The 16,679-nt window shown below is 33.9% G+C and overlaps 1 protein-coding gene across 1 annotated transcript in view; it reads left to right on the top strand.

The window, feature by feature from the left end:
• LOC105083613 (glycerophosphodiester phosphodiesterase domain-containing protein 4) overlaps positions 1-16,679 on the top strand; it is an 80,132-nt gene that overhangs the window by 45,714 nt on the left and 17,739 nt on the right. The window contains exons 11-12 of the mRNA XM_074373090.1: positions 10,311-10,532; positions 11,543-11,697. Coding sequence (XP_074229191.1) covers positions 10,311-10,532; positions 11,543-11,697 — 377 coding nt within the window. The remainder of the gene's footprint in view (positions 1-10,310; positions 10,533-11,542; positions 11,698-16,679) is intronic.

Raw genomic sequence — 16,679 nt, 5'->3', positions numbered from 1 at the left:
GTGTGGACAGTGGAGCTGCCTCACATTGGCTCACAAGAGCCAGTACTACATTTCAGAATTTTTGAAACCAGTTGTAAACAGTTATGAAATTAGGCGTGGTTGTATTATTTAAGCTACAAAAATTGGAAAACACTACAAATCAGGTCTTTATATTCCTGGAGAGCCCGCTGTTAATTATTTACCAGCATATCATTGTCTATAAACAACTCTGTGCTCATAAAGGTGAAAATTTGGATGAAATGGAAAAATTCTTTAAAGATACAAACTATCAAAACTCTCTCAGAAAGAAATACATAACTTATAGTTTTATATCTATTAAATTAGTTGAATTTATAGTGGAAAAATTTCCAACAGAAAATTCCAGGTGCTGATGTATTCATGATGACTTTTACCAAATGCACAAGGAAATAACAAGACCAGTTCTACAAATCTCTTCCAGAAAATAGAAGGAGAAAGAGAATACCTAATGCATTTCTATGATGTCAGCACTTCTCTGACATCACAATAAATAACACATCCATTAAAAAGCATTTTAAGAAATCTTGAGACTAATATCCCTTGTGAATAAAAATGTAAAAATCCTGAACAAAAAGTTAACAAACTTAAGCCAGCACTATATAAAAAGGAAATATGTCATGATCAGAGGGGTTTTATCTTGAGAATGCAAGGCTGGTTCACAGTTGAAAATCAATGAATTTTATCATGTTAACATACATAATGAAGAAAATAATATAATCATTTCCATACATGCAGAAAAATCACTTGATAAAATTCAACTTCCATTCTTGATAAATTCTGTCAGAAAACTAAAAATAGGAACTTTCCTTCACTTGATAAAGATGATCTACAGTATACCTAAAGCTGCCATTGTACTGAATGGTGAAAGCCTGAGCTCATTTCCAAATAAGACCTGGAAAGAGGAAGGATGTCTCATCACTCTATTCAACAGCATATTATTGTCCTAGGCAGTGCAATAAGTGAGGAAGAAGGCAAATGGTTTGGAAAGGAAGAAATAGAACTATTTCTATTTGCAGAGGACCTGATTATTTATGTATGAAACCTCAAGAAATCTACAAAAAAAAATTCAAGAATGACTAGATTAGGTTAGGATGGACACAGGATACAAGGTCAATATTTAAAGAAAACCAAAACCCATTAATCTAATCAGAGAGGACTTCCAGTTTCAACTTTGATATGTAAAGAGCGTAGAAGTTGTCACTCCAATTCTTAAAACAAGAAAAAAAAAATGAAACAAACTGAAATTCAGTGACTTTTCTTAGGTCCATCTGAGAATTGAAGTCACAGGGTAAACCATCACTATGAAATCTGGAGAGACAGGTGAGTGCAGAAAATCACAGCCAAGATCAGCTTACTAGAAACAGAAGCCATTGGAGCCAATAACTGCTTGAAGTAGTTTAAGTAAGTGGTAATTTTGACTAATTTCTAGAGGCTGAGTGTGGACTATCTTGAGACATAAAAATTCTTGGAGGCCTAATTTATACAGGCCCCCACACATTTGTGGATTGTGTATCCAGGAACTCCGTCAGGTTCTCATAGTAAAGATCAAGAGAAAAATCATCTCCTGTTTTGGGTAGAGGGAGAAGAAAAGTAACCCTTTTGAAATACATGCAGAGTGTTCTCCATTACAGGCTTTGCCTCCAGGGGTAACCACTTTATCAGAACCTTATCTGATACATGGGAAGGGAGATTAGTCAACTCAAGTTCCTCTCTGGCCTTTCCATCTCATGTAAAGGTAGAGAAAAAAAAAAAATACTAGGAAATGCATAAAATACCTAGGAGTAAATCTAACCAAGGAGGTGAAAGACTTATACATGGAAAACTATAAAACACTGATTAAGGAAATTAAAGAAGACTTAAAAAAAATGGAAAGATACCCCATGCTCCTGGATTAGAAGAATCAATATTGTTAAAATGGTCATACTGCCCAAGGCGATCTACAGATTTAATGCAATCCTTATCAAATTACCCAGGACATATTTCACAGAACTAGAACAAATCATAATAAAAATTTATATGGAACCACAAAAGACCTAGAATTGCCAAAGCATTACTGAAGAAAAAGAAAGAGTCCAGCCTTTCTGGAGTTATTCCCGAGGAATAACTCTTCCAGACTTCAGACAATACTACAGAGCTACAGTAATCAAAACAGCATGGTATTGATACAAAAACAGACACATGGACCAATGGAACAGAATAGAGAGCCCAGAAATGAACCCACAAACTTTTGGTCAACTAATCTTCAACAAAGGAGGCAAGAATATACAATGGAATAAAGACAGTCTCTTCAGCAAATGGTGTTGGGGAAAATGGACAGCAGCATGTAAAGCAATGAAGCTAGAACACTCCCTTACACCATACACAAAAATAAACTCAAAATGGATCAAAGACTTAAACACAAAACAAGACACAATAAACCTCCTAGAAGAAAACATAGGCAAAACATTATCTGACATACATTTCAAAAATGTTCTCCTAGGACAGTCTACCCAAGCAATAGAAATAAAAGCAAGAATAAACAAATGGGACCTAATGAAACTTACAAGCTTCTGCACAGCAAAGGAAACCATAAGTAAAACAAAATGACAACCTACGGAATGGGAGAAAATTTTTGCAGATGAAACCAACAAAAGCTTGATCTCCAGAATATATAAGCAGCTCACACAACTTAATAGGGAAAATACAAACAACCCAATCCAAAAATGGGCAAAAGACCTAAACAAGCAATTCTCCAAGGAAGAAATACCAATGGTCAATAGGCACATGAAAAAATGCTCAATATCACTAATTATCAGAGAAATGCAAATCAAAACTATGATGAGGCATCACCTCACACCAGCCAGAATCGCCATCATTCAAAAGTCCACAAATGACACGTGGGAAAGGCTGTGGAGAAAAGGGAACCCTCCTACATTGTTGGTGGGAATGCAGTTTGGTGCAGCCACTGTGGAAAACAGTATGGAGATTTCTCAAAAGACTAGGAACAGACTTACCATATGACCCACTAATCCCACTCCTGGGCATATATCCAGAAGGAACCCTACTTCAAAAAGACACCTGCACCCCAATGTTCATAGCAGCATTATTTACAATAGCCAAGCCATGGAAACAGCCTAAATGTCCATCAACAGATGACTGGATAAAGAAAAGGTAGTATATTTATACAATGAAATACTATTCAGCCATAAAAACTGACAACATAATGCCATTTGCAGCAACACAGATGTTCCTGGAGAATGTCATTCTAAGTGAAGTAAGCCAGAAAGAGAAAGAAAAATACCATATGAGATTGCTCATATGTGGAATAAAAAAAAAATGAATACAAAACAGAAACAGACTCATAGACATAGAATACAAACTTGTGGTTGTCAAGGGGGCAGGGGGTGGGAAGGGACAGACTGGGATTTCAAAATGTAGAATAGATAAACAAGATTATACTGTATAGCACAGGGAAGTATAAACAAGATCTTGTGGTAGCTCACGGTGAAAAAATGTGACAATGAATATATGTATGCTCATGTATAACTGAAAAATTGTGCTGAACACTGGAATTTGACACAACATTGTAAAATGACTATAACTCAAAAAAAAAAAAGTTAAAAAAATACTATAAAATGCTTTTACAAGTCATAGCCCAGAAACTCAGACCCACTAAGAAACTAAGATTTAATCATAAGATTGTAATATCTTCCCTTCCTCAATACTTTGCCACTACATAAACAGAGCTTCAGCATAATGATAGTGGATTACAACTCAGAGAGAGCTGCAATACAGACTCTGTTTAAGAAGGAGTTCTTAAGGAACCCAAAGAAGTAGGGTAGGACACAAAATAAAATAAGGAAAGTGCATCCTGTGTTACCTATAGCAAGGGCAAACATTAAACATAGTCCAGGTCATAGCCAGATTAATATGAAACCTGACACTAAAAGGAACACTAATGTGTTCCTATTAGTTCATATTACTCAGTTCCTATTATTGATTATATCATGTCCAACATAAAAATTATAATATGCTAAAAAGACAAGAGAAAACACAGTATGAAGAGACAAAGCAAGCTTCAGAACCAGACTCAGCACAGATTTTGGGAATGTCAGACAATTTAAATTAACTATGATTAACATGTTAAGAACTCTAATGGAAAAAGTACACACCATTCAAGAAAAGGTAGGTAATGTAAGCAGAAAATGGAAACTCCTAGAATCAAAAGGAACCACTAGAAATCAAAAACATTTGACAGAAATAAAGAATGCCTTTGATGGATGCATCAGTTGACTGGGAAAAGATAAGGACAAAATCAATGATATTGAAGTATGTCACTAGAAACTTCCTAAACTGAAATGCAAAGAGAAAAATGAATGAAAAGAAGAAGACAGAATAGCCAAGAATTGGGGGACAGTTAAAAAGGGTATAACATACATGTGATAGGAATTCCAAATGGAGAAGAAAGAGTAAAAGGAACAGAAGAACTATTTGAAGTATTAATGTGGAAAAATTTCCAAAATTAACGGCAGACACCAAACCAGACATCCAGGAAGCTGAGAGAACACCAAGCAGGATAAACACACACACACACACACAAAACTATACTGTGGCATAGTATATTCATATTGCAGAAAACCAAAGAGAAAAAAAATCCATAGACATCAGAGTGAGAGGGATTCTTACCTATAGAAGACCAAAGATAACAATTTCATCAGACTTCTCTTCAGAAATCATGAAAATAAGAAACTATATACAGCGTTGAAAGAAAAAAAAAACCATTGACCTAAAATTATGCATCCAGAAAAGTTATTTTTCAAAACCGAAAAATAATTTCTCAAACAAAAACTGAGATAATTTGTCACCAAGAGAATTGCCTTGCAAGAATATCTAAAGAAGTTCTTCAGAGGGAAGGAAAATGATTGTGGTCAGAAACTTGGATCTACATGAAAGAAACAGCAGCAGAAAGGGAATAAATGACACTAAAAAAAATTCTTTTATTTTTCTTATTTAGCATAAAACTTCTGTTAGAAAATGTAGAAGAAAAATTGCAATTACTGTAGATTAGATAAAGAATTCTTAGAATAACAAAAGCATGATTCTTAAAAGAAAAAATAGATAAATTGGGCCTCAATTGTTGGGCCCGATTCTTAAAAGAAAAAATAGATAAATTGGGCCTCAAGTGAAAGACATTGTTACGAGGATGAAAAGACAAGTCAAGACTGGGAGAAAATGTTTGCAAGTCATATGTCTGACAAAGGACTTTTATCTACAATATATAAAGAAAATTCAAAACTTACAAGAAAATAGCCCATTTGAAAAATGGCCAAATATTTGAATGGATACTTCACCAAAGAAGTACATGGATGGCAAGCATGCACATGAAAAGATACTCAATTTAATTAATTGTTAAAGAAATGCAAATTTAAACCAGAATAAGATACTATTGTAGAACCTGTAGATGAATTTTTAAAAAGATTTGGGAATAGCAACAAGTAGTAAGAATGTGGATCAGTTGAATTCTCATGCATTGCTAGTGGGAATGCAAAATGATACAACCACTCTGGAAGACCATTGGCTATTTCTTACAAAGATAAACGTACACTTACCATAGATTTCAAGACAAGGGATAGTGCCAAGATTAAAAACAATACGGAGCATACCAAACATATCTAATTGTTTCTGGTGTCCTTCTTGCTTGTAAGCACTATAATATGGTTTATAGCATGAAGAATGAAATTTTGGTGTCTAAGAAACAGCACATAATTTGGGGTGCGAAAACATTTAATAATTTCGCAGTTGACCCTTGAACAACATGGGTTTGAACTGCATGGGTCCACTTATATGCAGATTAAAAGAAAATACATACATACTAGAGTACTACAACATCCATGGTTGAATCTGAAGGTGCAGAACTCTGGATATAGAAGACCAGCTATAAAGTTATACTCAGGTTTTTGACTATGTGAGGGTCAGTACTCCTAACTCCTGTGTTGTTCAAGGAGCTCTGTTTTTATGTGTTTAGAATCCCATGTTGAAAAGACAACACAATAAATGTTATCGTAGTGGATTGATCACTTAAGACTATTAAGTACTTGAGAACAATGAATGGTTATAGTTTTACTACACTTAAGTAGACTGATAATACAATGTTTTAAAATAAAAATAGCAGAAGATAACATAAATTTAAGGAATTTGAGCTCCTTCAGAAGTGAGGAACTTTTGTTTCTGTTATTTAAAAATAATAAAGGGCATACCATAGTTAGCACAAAGCACACGGTTATTTTGGGGAAATACAAGACATCTGCTATGTGGGCAGATGACCAATAATGAAGCTGTATCACTAAACACACTGTTTAGTTCAGTCAGCTTTTATCTTTCCATAACAAGATTTTCTTGGTGAAGAAAGTAGTTTGTTAAAATACATTCTGGTACTAACTCCCCATCTCGTTACTAACCAGCTCTGAGTGCTCTTATTCTCGCATGATATATGTAGTGGGAAATAATATACCCAAGGAAAGAATGCTAGCATTGGCTGGATTTTTGCCTGGAATTGTTCAGTGTCAGTTTTCACTTACCTGTTAGTTGAATCATTGGGCATGTCACTTGTCCTTTTAAGCTTCAGTTTTTTCCTTTTTAAAAAGTAGTGTTCTGAGGGCAAATTAAATGCAATTTTTTTGTCTGTCTGTCTTATCCCCTTTACTAAACTGTGAATATTTTGAGAGCAGAATTCTTGTTTCATGAGCACACAGCATAAGCTTGCTGAATGAATGCTTATCTAGTATCCAGGGCTTAGTAAGCAAATTCAAGTGTTAGACTCATTTCTTCTCTCTCATGTCGTTGAAAATGTACAGTTAATGGCATTGATAAGTTAATTTCCCTAAAACACTGTGTTTCCAGTAGCATCCACTGCCACAAAGCCAAGTCCAATGCAAGTCCTTGTAATTGCATTTAATACCCCACCTCGCCCCTACTAATCAAGCCAAAATTTATCTTTAATCAGGTACAATACAGAGTGTTAACAATGGTGCTAGTTGGTCAAAAGTAAATCCCAGGCTTTTTTATTTTCCATAACTACTCAGGCTAAAGAATTTAACATTTATATTGTATACCAAGGGCTTGGGCTATGCTATGTATCATATCAGCAAAAGTGGAAGACAAATTTTTGGTAGTTACCTCCTCAAGTTATTCAATTCCTGTTGATGGGATTGATATCCCTAAAAGGCTCTTTCCTAGGAAATATGCCATTTTTTCACTCTTTATAAGCAGATATTGTTTTCTGAGGGTTTGAGGAGTCCTTCGATTTGAGAGGTCTAAGAGGCCCACAGAATATTTAACCTTGGCCTGGGTTAATGTCAAGAAACCTGATTCCCACATACTAAAAGAACACAGGAATTATACACCCAACCTTGGTGGAGTTTACACATGTTTTCTATGAGAATTGTCATGATAAACATTCACTATTACATCTCAAGAATTTTTTATCTTCTACTACTAGCTCAAGGATATTTTCCTTCATTTAGATATTACTTTAAAAAATTATCCTTATTAATAAAATTGGTATATTATGTTAATTGTGACCCATAAAAATATATAGCCACATCCGAATCCCCAGACCCTGTGAATATTACCATATAAGGCAAAAGATGAGATTAAGTTATGGATCTAGAGAGAAGGAGTTTATCTGGGATTATCTAGGTGGGCCCTGAATACAATTATCTGTTACCATTGTAATAGACAAAGGGAAAACAGACACACAAATAGAGGAAACCACAGAAAGAAGAGAAGCAATATGACCAGAGATTGGAATGATGTCGCTTTTAGCCAAGGAAGGCCAAGGCATGCCAGCAGTCACCTGAAACTAGTAGAGGCAAGGAACAGATTCTCCCCCAGAGCCACCAGAGTGAGTGTGGCCCTGCCAACACCTTGATTTTGGACTTTTGGCCTTCAAACTGTGAGAGAATAAATTTCTCTTAAGTCACCAAGTTTGCATTTATGATGGAATTCTTGAGTTCCTTAGATTAGTCTTCTCTATAAGAGGCCCTTGTCTAAGGACATTAATCAGAGCATTCTGTTTAGTATGATGATCTGCCAAAACATCTCCCCTAATGTCTGTTTTATTGTGGAGCTCTATTTCTAAGACAGCAATTCATTGAGGGAGTTCCAAAGCACTAAGTAGTATGTATATTTGTTAACTTTTTAATACAGATAACTGAAGAGGTTAAAAACCTCTTTTTTTCTCCATAGCATTTCAAACTTGTGAACTACTTCAAAAGCAAACAAGCAATCAGTGAGTGTATTTACCCTTTTATTTTTAGTAATCCCATATGCCCTAGAGAAGGCCATAATTTTAGCCACTTAATTTGATTCTATAAGAGAATCTGGAAAAATTACTGCATGATCAGTCTGTTATTACCTTTTTTCATTTTTAAGTTCAGCCTATCAGTAAATAATATTAAGATTTGATATAGGAGCATCCAAAAGATCTGTTCTGGTTATGAACAGTTCTTAGATTATAGAAATGATGAGATTCTCCTTCACTGGTAAGGATAATACAGTTGCTGTATTGAGATTGTTATATTGGTGAATGGTGAAATGAGAAAGAAAAGGTAGCTATTTTGTGATTAATTAACTAACATAAAAATATTGAATATTTTTAGTGAACAACAGGGATTATATTGAATTAGTACCATAAAATAGAAAGATGGACCTAGTACAAGATCTGAAAATTATTAGATTAATTTAGCCAAGACCTTTTTTTTTCCTTCTTCGGCAAAGATAAAAAGCTTTGCTATTGGATCAGGGAATAGGCATTAATAGGCAAAATCTTTGATATACATCAAGTTGTTTAATTAATACCAATAGACCATGGCCTTCCCTTTTACTTTCAAAAAGAAGGTTTATGAAGATCTGGAAGATCAGCAAAGATGATTATTGAAGAAATATTTTGAGATCACTGAAGGTCTTTTTGGTTGTTTTGTGAGAATGGTTCCAAGATATTTGAGTAAGTCAAATCATATAGAAACCTGTCTATTTAAAAAAAGCTTGCTTGCTATACTGTATAACACCCAGTTTATCTGAGAAATCATCTTAATTGTCTTTAGTGTTTGGCTTTGGATAAGTTTGGGTAATTTGTAATCTCATTAGATTATGTCTCTGCTTAGCCAGTATATCATGGTTTAGATCAGGGGTTGGCAAACTATGGCCTGCTATCCAAATCCAGCCCACACTGGCTGTTTTCGTACAGCCTGTGAACTCAGAATGGTTTTCACATTTTTAAGTGGTTGGAAAAAAATATCAAAAGAATAATGTTTCATGACATGTAAAAATTATGTAAAACTCAGATTTCATTATCCATGAATGAAGTTTTATTACAATACAGCCATGCTTATTCACTTATGAATTGTCTAAGACTGTTTTTGCACTATAATAGCAGAGTTGAATAGTTATGACAGAGACTATGTTTCTATTAAAGTAAAAAATAGGTGGTGTATGGCCCTTCACAGAATAAGTTAGCTGAACCCTGGATAATGAACTGTTATTTTGTAGAATTAAAATTTCTCCTTAGAAGTTATGTGAATAGAATTATAGAGTCAATCTTAGAATTTCAAAATGGATTACTGCACATCCTTAAGATCTTGGTTTAAGATTTGAGAAAAGTAGAATGGGACTTCACTAAATGCCTGAAACATAACTTTCCAGGAAAATTGTTGATTTTGCTTTGATGAAGGTGATAAATATTGTACATCTTTATCAGCTAGGACATAAAAGAAAGTTAAGATAGGACCAAAAGAGAGTATGTTAGGGTTAGGTAGTACTAGAAAATGAGGTATAGTTCTTTGGTTAATAGCCTACACATATTAGTAGAGGACCACCATCTCAATTTTTGTGTTTTTTTTTTGAAACATGTAAAACAGACATATTCCTGAAAGCCTATTTTCTTTCCATTACACAAAACTAGAACAGTGAGAGAAAATGTGGGAAGCCAATATGGCTGAAAAGAGATTGTATTACTCTGAGTTATAGAAAAAAGGTTGAAAAGGAAGTTGAAGACAAGAACTGGAAGGACCTTCAGTGAAAATACAGCAGGTTCTACAATATAGAATAAATCGTTCCAAACACCATAATTAACTTTGGAGATTACATTTAATTTCTCTTCTTGGCAACTCTTATGTCAGGACCAGTATTTCAGAGGACCTGGTGGGTTGAATGGCAATGGACCAACATGGACGTAGGGCTGGGTGTGGGGAGCAGGAGAATTGGAAAATGCTTTTGATAGGAGCCAGTGTTTTCTCTGATGTACTTACTTTTAGATCAAGCCATTTTACCACATGAAACCCCTATCAGAGGTTGATAAAGAAAAAGCAGGAAATCAGAAGATTCCAAAACTAACTGATTTATTGGAACTTGCACAGAAGGAAAAAAAATTTGTGATATTTGATATTAACGTCCCTACTCCAAAACATTTTCACAGAGTCACATATGTCCGTCATTTAGTGCGCGTGATCCTTGACTCGAAGATTGAGCAACATCTGGTATGTGTCATCTCAGTATTTATGGTAGAGGTTGGGAGGTGGGTAGCATGTTCCAGGGGCATAGCAGTTAAACCTCACCTACCTTGTAGGTCTTCTCTGGGATCATTAAGTAATTTTGCTCCCTATAAAAATGGAGATGATTGCTTTATATATAGACACATTTTGCAATCTAAGAATGACTCAAATTTATATGAGTGGGGAAAAACATTGAGGCTGTTTGCTGTTCCAAACCAAATGAAATGTTATCACTCTGTTAAAAGGGAATGTATATAATGACTATATGATGTGACCTGCACTGTCACCAACATAGAGCTATTAGAAAGAACCTGGGTATGGAACACTAAGGCTTTGGAGTCCAGCTTTCATTAATGATATAGAAAGAACAGCTAGGTCTTATCTGAGCAGAGATTTGTTGATCATATTTTTCAGAAGCAACTCTCTGTGTTTTATGCAGTCAGTCATTCCAGATCCTTAAATTCTCAGAATATGGAAGAGTCCTATGGGTGAAACAAGTGTATGTCTTTTTGCAAATGGAATTATTCCCACGGATGGGGTCATAATAGCATTCCCTGTTGGCAAGAAATGACTGCTCTCAAAGATGATGTTTATGATTCCTACCTTTCATCCACACCTACCAGCTCTTCATCCACTTCGGCTAGTGTGGTGACACGATGGACCCTTGGTCCTGTAATATTAACTGGGAAAACTCAGCTCCAGAACAACCCTGGTGAAAGTCCCATTATAGTAAGAGTTAGACAATATTAGGCCAGGTTGACTCTATCACCTCTATCCCTATAATAATGGAGATGATTGCTTTATATAGGTACATTTGGCAATCTAAGAATGACCCAATTAAATATCAGTGGGGAAATTTATTTCAAGGTCTAGAATCTCTCTGCTCCCCACAGACTGTTACCCATGCTGGAATGGGGCTCCCTCTATACTACATGCGGCTGTTTGTACCTAGACAGCTGATTATCCACTGAAAGACTTCCTGTTTTTCCTTACAGATTTTTTGGTTGCCAGGTATTGATAGAAATTATGTCAGGAGCACAGCTCCTGGTTTTCAGCATGTGGGCCGGTTATTCCCCATTGAACGCCTTACAAAAGAAAATATCAGTAGAATAAATGTTGACTACAAGAGGTTGTTCTACAATGGGTTGAGGTAAGTGTTTGATCACACTTGGCATGTATTACCTTACTTGCACAAAATCTGCATTCCAACCAGGCTACTTATCTCTTCCCATCTCAGGATTTCTGTGTGTGGTTATCGTTTTTGAATCTGTTTTCCCCTTCTTACCTTTCCCTTCCTGTCTTCCTCCTTCCCTCTGCCAACAAACATTTATCAAGTTCCTTCAGCTCATTCTCCTTCATGCTTCAAGCTCTCACCATTCAACACACTTTTTTGTATGCTTGATGTTTTTGTTTCTTTATAAAGTGATCATATAAAATCAGAACTCAAGAAGTTCTTGATTTCCTTCTTCCATTACCAAGTGGATTGTAGTACCTTAGACATAACATTGTGATCTAGATAGCCAGATTTCTTATAGGTATAATTCAGACGTAATTAAATCATTAGAAAAACCCTTAGAACAGCCAAGCATGAGAAGAAACAAATTATTAACCACCACACTTATAAATATATAATTAGAAACAGATTTTTAGAATTAAGAGTACCTAGAAATAAAATGGTAACTTTTTCAAATTTAACTGTTATTAATCACTACTTAATTTAATCAATATCCTCATTCTCTTAGATTTAAAAATATTTTTTTCAGATAATTATAAATGCTTCAGAGACAGTCTGAATATATATATTTACATATATATTCATATATGTATCCATATCTCTAAAATCTCCTTGAGCTAGTAAAAATTCCCCTAGATACCTTTCTGTGTCTTAAGCCATGAGATAGGCTGTTGGATGTATCTCTCTTCATATTCTGGCTTTTCCTGCCTCTTGCCACGGGGTAGTTGATCATAAATATGTCTTTTTTCTTTTATCATTGGAAATTATGTATGTTTTTTCTCCTAATCATAATTTAGATTAATCTAGTAGTTGCAAAATAATTATAATAGCTTCAACTTATTGAGCATTTATTATATGTCAAGTTCTGTGGTTGGTAGCTCACAGGCTTTTTGAAATCCTGGCTTACCCATCAGCTACACATAGGACTTTTGATAAGTTTTTAATAATCAGTTTTCTCATTTGTGAATCAAGGATAACCGTAACCTGATGGAATGGTTTACAGATTAATTGACATAATTCATGTAGGCACATAGCATAATGCTGGGAAAATGTGTGAACACAATAAATGTTAGCTGTTGTTTTTTTCATCACCATCTTTACATGATGTGCCCAGGAAATTATTATCACCCCCATTTTGCAAATGAGGAATCTTGCCTCTAGAGAGGTAAAATTCAGGGACATCAGCTAATTCACCAAAGTTAATACAGTTGGTCAAGATTACACTGAGATGTAAATAGACTACAAAGTCCAAATTCTTTAACTAGTAAGCCTTTAAAGTCAATACTTGGTTATAGTTATATGGATATAGTTTCAACTGGCATCAGACTTAAGAGAGATCATATCCTGAGTCCTGTTAGAAAATCAAGCAGTTTAATGTTGCTCAGCAAACATTTACTGAGTAGTAATATATACATGCACCATGCTAGTTTTATGTGAAAAGTCAACATAAGCACATAAGCAAGGCATCATCCTTTTTCTTAAGGAAACCATATATTCTAATAAGGAGAATATGGATTTTTCCCATATACCTACACTACAAGGTTGATTGTGATAATTCATGAGCCAGACTTCAAGTGATTCCCCTCAAGAACCACTAACTTCAAGAAATTAAGCAAATGTATCTTAAATTATTTGTATACTGTTTGTGATCAGAATACTTGTTATTATGATCACATTTCCAAAACATTATCTATGGATCAGTGCTTACTTCCATCGGACCACTATCACAAGACTTTGCGATCTTTACATTTTGACTGAGAATGCTGTAAATACATTACTTTAATCAAAATTAAGTAATACAGAGTAGTCTCTGTTTCATTTTTGATGTGGGAAGTTTTCAGTGTTTTAAATTTTTTTTAATTAATTTTTAAATTTTATTTTAAATTTACTTTTAATTTATTAAAACTTACAGAGGTGAAATTCACATAAAATTAACCATTTTAAAGTAAATAATTCAGTGACATTTAGTACATTCACACTGTTGTGCTACTTGTCACCTCTAGTTCCAGTACATTTTGGCACTGGAAATTTTTATTTTCTCTCTTTTTCTTGGTCAGTCTTCCTAGGAGTTTGTGAATTTTATTAACCATTTCACAACACCAAATTTTGGCTTTGTAGCTTTATCCTGTTGCACGTTTGCTTTCCTATTTCATTGACTTTTCTTATCTTTATTATTTTCTTCTATTTCCTTTATGTGTAATTTGCTTTTCTTGAGATAGAAAATTAGGTGATTGATTCTAGGTCTTCTTTTCTAACATAAACATTTAAAGCTATAAATTTTCCTGCAAGCATTGCTTTAGTAGCATTCCACAAATGATTTTGACATACTGTCTTATCATCCAATTTAAAACATTAAAAAATGTTCTTATTTCCCACTTGATTCATGGATTATTTAGATTTGAGGATTTTCCATCTACCTTTAGTGTTACTGACTTCTGATTTAAATTCATTGTGACCAGAGAACAACTCTGTATAATTTCAATACTTTAAATGTATTTAAACTTGTCTTATGGACTACTATATTATTTATCTTGGTGAACTTTCCATGTACACCTGAAAATGATGAGCTGTCTTTACTTGTTGAGTGTCGTATTCTATAGATATCAGTTAGTTTAAATTGGTTGATGGTTTTTTTCAACATTTTATACTGTATTTTTCCCCTGCTTTTTCTATTGAGTTAACACAAAGCATTATGTTGCAGATCAAACTCACATACATCATAGAACTTACCTACTGTGACGCTTTATTAATTTCAAAGATACAGCAGAAAATCAAGCAGATCAGACAAACAAGGAGAGCTCAGAGACATGGATTTCAGCTTTGCAGGTTTCTTCCTTTATTGGACACATATTCTAAGGCTCACAGTAATAGACAAGGCCTACAAGTGAGTTTTTGCAGGGTTATTCATTTAAAGGGGAGCTTTTGAGTTACAAAACCTCTCCATTTACTACTCCCAGAGAGTTGTATAGCTTATGTGACCTTCTCCAGGGACCCCTGCCTTAAAATCTCTCATTCTGTATTTATTTACAAAATATATAATAATGAAATACTCAACCAGGAACATCCTTTAAAAAAACATGTTCTATTTATAAGGCCTCTCTTCCTAGGAAATATTACTATTCTATTTAGAAAAATGTCATATTAACAAGGAGATTAGACCACGTCTTTTGTATTCTTAGTGCTGGGAGCAGCCTCCCCAGTCAGAGAGAAATTAAGGGCTCCTTATACCTCATCTAGTTAATTATGGAGAAAGAGGTGTTAATATCTCAAACTATGATTATTGATTTGTGCATTTCTCCCTTTAGCTCTGTTGTTGTTATTGTTATTGTTGTAGTTGTTTGGCTTCCTTTATTTTAAACACGTTTTTTACGTGCATTTACATTTAGAATTTTTAGGTCTTCTTGGTTAATCCACCCTTTCATTATGAAATGTCCATTGTCTCTGGTTATAATTCTTGTCTAAAGATTACTTTTATTAATATTGCACATTGGCTTTCTTATAATTAGTGTTTGTGCAATATTTCTTTTTTTGTCCTTTGTCTTTCAACTACTTTGCATCTTTAAAGTACATCTTTTCTGAACAGAATGTTACTGGATCTTACTTTGATATTTATTAGGACTATGTTTGTCTTTTAGTGGGAATGTTTAGCCTATTAATATTTAGTTTACCAATTGATATACTTGTGTTTACGTTATATCATATTTTTTCTTTTCGTCCTCTTTATTATAGTGGGTTATTTTGGTTATTTTTTTCCTGCCTTTTATTTTTTTAGTTAATTGATTATTTTTTTTAGTATTCCTATCTCTTCTACTGGCTGTTTATACATTTCTGAATTATTTTTTACAGGTTCCTATAGAGATTATAAAAAGTATCCTTCGCTAAAATGTGACAATTAATATATGTATGTTCATGTATAATTTAAAAATTGTGCTCTACACTGGTATTTGACACAACATTGTAAAATGACTGTAACTCAATAAAAAATGTTAGAAAATAAAAAAAAATAAAAAAGTATCCTTAGCTTATTTCAGTCCACCTTGAATTTAATTATCCTACAGTACAGAATACTAAAATCTTAAGACAGCATAATTCCATTTACTACCTGCTGCCCTTTGTGCTTATTGTTATAAATAATGCCTTTATTTTAAACCCTAGAGTACACTTTATTACATTTTAAAAAATAGTCAATAGTATTTTTTAAATTAAACTTTTTATTTTGAGATAATTGCATGTTAACCTGTAAGAAATAATACAAAATGATCCTGTGTACCTTTTATCCAGTTTACTCCTATGGTAAAACTTGCAAAACTTTAATATGGTATCAAAACCGAGCTATTGACATTGATACAATCCACCAATCTTATTTCAATTTCCCCAGTTTTACTTATATTCATTTTGTGTATGTTTTGTATATATAGTTCTGTGCAGCTTTATTACATGTGTAGGTTTGTGGATCCAATGCCACAACCAAGACATAAACTAGTTTAATCAGCAGAATTATTCCTTTTGTTACCCTTTGGTAACCACACTCCCCTTCCTTCCATCTGTTTCTACTCATCTCAAACCCTAACTCCTCTTTTTATTATTTTGTCATTTTGAAAATGTTACATATAGAATCATAGAGTATGTAGCTTACTGTGATTGGCTTTTTTTCACTCAGTGTAATTCCCTTTGAGACTCATCCAGGTTGTTGTATGCATCAGTAGTTTGTTCTTTCTTGTTGCTGAGTAGTATTCCAAATTGTATGGGTGTACTAATCTTTAATCATTTACTAACTTAAGGAGATTGTTTCTGTTTATGAGCTGTTATAAATAAATCTGTTATGAACAGTTATGTACAGGTTTTCATGTGAACATAAGGCTTTAAAATATTTTATTGAAGTATAATCAATTTGCAAT

This window comes from Camelus bactrianus, chromosome 10, assembly GCF_048773025.1.
Source record: "Camelus bactrianus isolate YW-2024 breed Bactrian camel chromosome 10, ASM4877302v1, whole genome shotgun sequence".
NCBI lineage: Eukaryota > Metazoa > Chordata > Mammalia > Artiodactyla > Camelidae > Camelus > Camelus bactrianus.
The sequence above is the reverse complement of the archived record's forward strand: the minus strand, read 5'-3'. Positions and strand labels throughout refer to the sequence as shown.